The sequence below is a fragment of the Equus caballus genome, chromosome 7 (assembly GCF_041296265.1).
Source record: "Equus caballus isolate H_3958 breed thoroughbred chromosome 7, TB-T2T, whole genome shotgun sequence".
Lineage (NCBI taxonomy): Eukaryota > Metazoa > Chordata > Mammalia > Perissodactyla > Equidae > Equus > Equus caballus.
The window spans coordinates 76,669,011-76,676,234 of NC_091690.1; the positions used below are offsets into that span (position 1 = coordinate 76,669,011).

General features: G+C 39.7%; 1 protein-coding gene across 1 annotated transcript; it reads right to left on the reverse strand.

Annotated features, from left to right (window-relative positions):
- Window positions 1–474: 474 nt before the first annotated feature.
- On the reverse strand, window positions 475–1,419 carry OR51I1 (olfactory receptor family 51 subfamily I member 1). The gene has a single exon (NM_001391398.1). It carries the CDS (start codon window positions 1,417–1,419, stop codon window positions 475–477), a length of 945 nt encoding a protein of 314 aa, NP_001378327.1.
- Between the last annotated feature and the right edge of the window lie 5,805 nt (window positions 1,420–7,224).

Sequence of the window (7,224 nt, forward strand, 5' to 3'; positions counted from 1 at the left end):
AAATCTGTTCCCATTTCCACAAACCAAATGAGTCCTCTCTCTCACATGTGGATGCACCAAGCCTCCAAAGAATTGTGTTTGTCTCTAATGTTCATCATTTCCTTAAGTCTGGGTGGTAGTAGAATTATTTATGTTCAAGCCTATCTGCTCTGAGGAACTTCCATTGTTGCCATATATGCCAAACATTTTTCAGGGCATCTGTTGCTCTTTTTCATATTTTCCCCTGGATATGTCTATCTCTTTGCTTAATAATATATCTTACTCATGACTATAATATTCTCAGCAACTAGCAAAGGGTTTTCACACAGTAAATTTTCAACACATATTTATATCATTTTATTAACACAGATGTTCTTTTACTAGTTCCATATTCTCAACAATCAAGATTTGGGCTTCTTCTCCTTCTTGTTTTAGCATTCCTAAAGTTGGTACAACTCCTAGTTCTTCCTCCAAAGGAGTTCTCTCCAGTCTTCCTCAGCATTGGGATTTAAAGAAGACCTTGAGGATTCCTCTGCGTATCTCCTTTGTCTTCACACTGTAGATGATGGGGTTGAGCATGGGGGGTACAAATAGGTAGACATTGGACATCATGACATGAACTACAGCTGGGGCACTTTTCCAGAAGCGGTGGATCATGGAGACAGCAATTATGGGCACATAAAAGGCCAGCACTGCACAGATGTGTGACATGCAGGTGTTGAGCGCCTTGAGTCTCTGTTCCCAGGATGCAATGGCTAGCACAGCTCTCAAGATCAATGTATAGGAAAGTAGGATGAAAGTGGAGTCTATGCCATAGGTGAAAACAACAACGAAAAGCCCATAGATGTTGTTAACTTGGATGTCTCCACAGGCTACTTTCATGAGATCTGGATGGAGGCAGTACGAGTGATGCAAAACATTGCCCTTGCAGAAGGGCAGTCGTTTCACCAGAAAGGGGAAAGGGAAGAGAGTAGTGAAACTCTTGGCAAGGATGCCCAGACCCATAGCCAAGATACGGCTGTTGGTGAGCACAGCGGCATAACGTAGTGGGTCACAAATAGCTCCAAAACGATCAAAGCTCACGGCCAGCAGAATGCCTGATTCCATAAAAGAGAAAGTGTGGATGAAGAACATCTGAACCAAGCAGGCATCAAAGGCAACATGACGGTAGTTGAAGCAGAAGGTAGCAAGCACAGTGGGAAGTGTAGAGAAGGAAACACCCAGATCATTGAGAGAAAGCATAGAGAGGAAGTAGTACATGGGCTGGTGCAGAGCAGGCTCCCGAACCACCAGAGTGAGGATGCTGAGGTTGCCTATGACAGAGATCAGGTAGAGGATGCAGAAAATCAGGGCAACCCAGGCTTGGCCTGTCTGCAATCCAGGAATGCCTGTCAGCTGGAGTGTGGCTGGCTGGAATGGGGTACCATTGAGGCCCAACATGGCAGGCAGGTGGGAGAATACAGATGAAAGATGAGCCCAAGAGGATGTGTTGGGGGAGTTCCTCACTTTCTTTCAGACATCCTGTCTCTAATACAAAAGGTCAGAGATTGAAAGTATTTGTCTATGTTCCTTTGTTCCCCATTAGACTATGAGCTCTTTGAGGCTAGCAAATAGGCTCTACTCATTTCTGCATCACCAGTGCCCAGTCTAGGGCATAGTAGAAACTCTGTGAAGGTGTGATGATCAATCAAGTGCCAATAATGTGGCAAAGCAACAAGGTAGGAGACAACATGGACAAAGTTCCCTAATCTTCACCTTAAAGTGCGGTATCCCTTCACTTCCTCTTCTCAGCCGAGAAGCAATATTCTGGGAATTTGGGGAAAAATAAAAATTAAGATAGACATGGGAAAGGAAACACTGCCCATTTCTTAGGGAACCCCTTGGTAGATGGCACAGATGAAACCTCTACAGCTGTAAAATTATAGCTTCAATAACCCTTACTCAGACTTCACCTCAGCCTCTCAATCTCATGGCTACCCCTGAACTTGTTGTCACCAAAACTGTTACACTTCTGAAATCTCAGATTCCAACTTTTTACACTCTGAGCATAGCCTTCTATCTTCCAGCTCTTGTCCTTCTCATGCCCATGCGCTTGCTTTCAGAGTCTCAATAATTCTTCCATTTTCTTCTGGTCTATCTAATAGCTCTTCTTCCTCACTTTTTTCATCACCTACTCTCCCACTAAGATGAGTATCTTTACCTTTTCTTTGCCTCTCTTCCATCCACACAGTAAACCCCACGTTTGATAATTTCTATAATCAAAATGGGTGTACAGCTGGATAAAAACTGAAGAAGCAAGTGTTTTATTGGGGAAAAAAAAGAGATTGATTACTTCCCACTACCTAAATTTTAAATTTATTCACACCATTATCTATTCTTACAATATGGTTTTTGAGAAAGAGATGCCTCACCTTCTCCAAGACCAGGCCTTCTACTTTTAGGATTCCATTTCTTGCTCTCACCTTCAGAGACCTCTTCCACTAGTCCATTGTTTTGTATCTGTAGCCTCTCCCTTTCTGTCCCTTTCCCTTCAGGCAGTAAGCATGTGCAAGACCATGTCATCATACAAACAGAACCTTCCCGCTCTCGCTGCAACACTATTACGCTTCCCCAATTCTTAGTCAAACTTCTTAAAACACTTTCTCTCTGGATGCCAAGAAAGGGGAGATTGTTATGTGTCTGTTTTTCCAACTCCATTCTGAGATCCTCAAAGTCAGGATTCAACCTATTGACTTACCTTCTATCACTGCTCAATTTACTATATCTGGCTTCCATGCTACCCTCTCCCAACTGAAACTGATTTCTTTATGGTCACTAACGACCTCTTTGTCGCTAAAGCTAATGAAAACATTCCCTCTCTCCATCCATTTGACCTCCCTACCAGAGTTAAAATTTTTGGTAATTCACCTTTTTAGAAAGGCTTTCTTCCTTCAGAGGCCCCATTTCTCCCCGATTTTCCTCCTACTTTGCCATCTCCATCCCTACCTTCTTTACTGAATTGTCTTTCTCTGTCTTTGTGCTTGAACATCATCAGCCTAACTCCAAGAAAAGTAATCAACAGTCAGAATGGTGCAAAGTGAAATACCATATCATAAAAAAGACTTCTCAGCATTTATCCAAAATATCTCTGTAACTGTATTTCCATGGTACCAGATATCCCCAAATTAATGCTCTATTCTGTAGAGTAGAATGGTAGTTGCCAGGGGCTGGGGGCAGGGAGTGGAGAATGGGAAGATGTTCATGAAAGGGTACAAGCTTCCAGCAATAAGATGAATAAGTTCTGGGGATCTAATTACACCATAGTGGCTATAGCTAACAATATTACAATACATACTTGAAAATCCTTAAGAGTAGATCTTAAATTTTATCACCACACACACACAAAATATAATTAAGTAAGAGAATGGATGTGTTTACTAACTCTATTGTGGTGATCATTTTGAAATATACATGTGTATCAAATCATAACTGTGTATACCTTAAACTTACAGATGTTTACGTCAATAATATTGCAACAAAGCTGAAAAATAGCTATAGTTAAAATTAAAAAGTAAAACCCCATTTTGGAACTTGTGCATAATGTCTCCCTTCTTCTTTTGACTCTTCTAGGATTTGCATCTTCTTCCTAGCCTTCCTAGAAATTAGATGGTGCCTAAAGCCTAGAGAATGCCCAGATAGAAGTAATAATCCTGAAAGTACATGGGCCATGAGAAACAATTTGTCTATTCTTTTTTTTTCTCTCTCCTCTACCTGAGAATTCAAAGGAACACATAATCAATACAATTTCTTTTTCCTAAGCTCCCTCTAAACTCTCTTATTCCCAGTCCAGTTGTAAAGTCAACGTCTCCAAGAAGTCTTCTTAGATCCAGCCTGTCCATATCTGGTTTTTTTATCACCTTCATTTCAATAGTATTTCTAGATTCTGAAGAAATGGAAAGACCCTTAAGAGCACCAACAAATACTAAGAACTCTCTCACGAAGTGGGTTTATCCCACTACCCTTAACCCTTGGTATCTAGATTTAGGTAATCTGAAAGGGCATATTTCATCCATTTTCTATATTTTCCTCAGTCTAGAAATCAACTTGGAAAACCTCTTCCAAGAAAACATGCTCTGCCTCCACTCATTAAACATTTTTTGTTGTTAGGACCATAGATATGTCAGTTAATGCTTGCTAAATGTGACTAAAAAAAAGGTCAAGAAGATGGAGACAGATCCTGTTCTTTTGCATAAGATGTGCATGAGCATGGACACACACACAGTCGCACAAAGCTGCCATAAAATATACATTTTTACACTCCTACATACACTTAGATACTCAGATATTCACAAGTACTATACGATGGCAAACAGAAACTATCACACACTCTCTTGGTCTCACAAAGCACTATCATAACCACAGAATTTAAAGATTCATAGCTACTCAGTGGTGTTAAACACTATGTTTCAAATATCCTCTCATGTTTATACCCTCCAGAACACATATCTATAAACATACACACGCATATAAAACCACAGTGTCACAGATACATCAGGATTTTTATCTATAACAGACCCACAGTAATATCCCAGCCAATTATATTCCCATGACATACTCAACACTAAAAATCCAGCTACGATAGAAGACCATATTGTTAAATCGATTCCTTTCGTTGGATTCTGTGACTTTTCTCTCCAGCTGCACCTCAAACAGTTAAGTATATGAGACAATAATTCAAATTGCAGGAGAAAAAGTATGGAATGCTCTCAAGACAAAATCTATATCTGATGCATCAGCCCCTTAATCTAAGGGTATGTGGTTTGGTATAAGGGTTTTGATTCAGATGGGAACCTTACTTCAGGGTCTGTGATCCTAGGCTTTAGAAAGCAACATATTTGGCTCATGTAGGAGGGGAAATGTGAGGGTCAGAGTCGGGCTGAGGCTGCAGTGAGAGTGTTAAAGTTTGGGATGACTTTGAGATAAGGAGCCAGGTGGTCAATCTGAAGGAGGGGCACTCACAGATGCTTCTTTTCCCTGTAGCTGGATGTACTGGTCTGTGAGTCCTGTCAGTACAGCAGCATCAGCTCACTCTCCTATGACTCACAAATTTATGAATATCCCAGAATCTGAAGGTGTTTTGTTTGTGGTGTGAGGAGGGAAACTGGAAATAATGGAGAAGGTAATATCAAGGAACAGGGAGCTTGACCATATGAGAATTGCTCCCAAGAGAATCCTGTTCTTGGCCCCATCAACCCTGATGTCGTCACCCATATCCATTACTCTGTTAATCCTTCCTTGATCAGAGGATGCAAACACATGTATGCACACAAACATACATAGTTATAACATTCTGAGGCTCCCACAGATACACCCCTAGACACATTCAGCTCTTTATTTACTAACATTCCCATTGCATCTTTTAGATTCATACACATACAAATAGATAAACACAAATACCTCATCAACTGCCCAATGTTTTAGTCACTAATCACATGTCTTGACACATAAACACAGACTGTAATCTTTGTATTCTTACAATGATTATAAAGACCAATGTAGACTACAGACGTAATTTTAGAAATAGGTGGCGAGTCATACACATACTTGAAGAAACAATCAAATACCTTCCAAATATACTCAATACTCACATAGCCAAAAGTATATGTTTCTAACACATATCAACATTCTCACCAACAGATCAACAAAATGTCCAACAAATTCATATCACCACATCTATTCACAGATTCGTATGTGGAGTTTAACTGCATTGCCTAATTTTTTTACAAATGCTTGTCAGCATCCATAAACATGCTTCTTATGTAAGCATTCCTTTTACTCCACCAATATATGGAGGCTAAAGATTACAGACTTAGTTCAGTTCAACTAAAAACCAACAAAAAATGGAAGAAAACACATTTTTCAGCACTATTCTGCTTCAGGTATTATTCTCAGCACTGATGTTATCCAGAGCAATAAGGACACAGCACCTATGCTTGAAAAGAAGATAAATATTGAGAAACTGATCCGTTCAATAGTCCAGACAAATACACCTCCAGATGCCACCTAGAAATATGTCATAAACATATTTCACAACAAAATCAATGCATTTGCCCAAAACTTATCTAAGGTAATTGTCAGATCTGTGCATTATACGTTTGAAAGAAATCAAAGAACTACACAAAATATTAAACTTCAGTTAATGATATGAATGTTGAAATATTCAGGGGGCAGAGTATTGATGTTGCACCTTACTTTGAAATGCATCAATAAGATAAATGGATTGATTGATGGATAGAGGGAGGGATACATAGGTAAATATATGACAAAGCATGTATAACAAAATATTTTTTCTCCTTCTTCTTCTCCCCAAAGCCCCCAGTACATAGTTGTATATTCTAGTTGTGAGTGCCTCTGGTTGTGCTAAGTGGGATGCCACCTCAGCACGGCCTGATGAGCGGTGCCGTGTCCGCGCCCAGCATCCAAACCAGCGAAACCGTGGGCCACCGAAGTAGAATGCACCAGCTTAACCACTCAGCCCCAGGGCTGGTCCCTAATCTATTAATGTTGTAATATATGTGGTGGGTATACTGATGTCCACTTTAAAACTTCAAGTTTTCTGCATGTTTGAAATTTTTCATGATAAAATGTTGAGAATTTTTTAACGAAAAAAAACACGTGGAGCAAGACACAGATCATTCTTCTGAAAGCACAAGACACATTCCAAACTGTAATGGAAATTCAACCCAATGCAAAACAATCTCAAGTCCTAGTTTAAGTCAATCCTGATCATCTTTTGTATAAACTCATTATTAGTATGTGTTATGGGATACATTTTACGTATTTCTCATAAGTGATATCTTTTCAGATGGTTAAAGACAATAATCAAATTTCTCAGCTGTAGCTTGTTTTGTCCCATGGTCAACCACTTAGGTTTAACAAATAATCATTCCCTGCCATACTTGTGCCCCATCCTAAGGGCATCTGATTCTTCCCCTAGATTGCTCTCTCTCCATTGAAGGCTACAGAACCATGCAGAGCCAACTATAATAGGGTGCAATCACTGCTTTCACGGCAGAAATGTACAATGTTATGAGGAAAGAGTCATCAGTTCTAATTGATTAGGTAAGGTTTTAAGAATATAAGTAGGTTTCGATTGTGTGCCAATCTTAAAGTAGTTCCCAGAGAAATCTGGCTGTCTGGCTTTGAGAGAGATCATTTTATAAACAGAATTTCTACTCCTCAGAACTCAAGAAGTCAATTACTCTC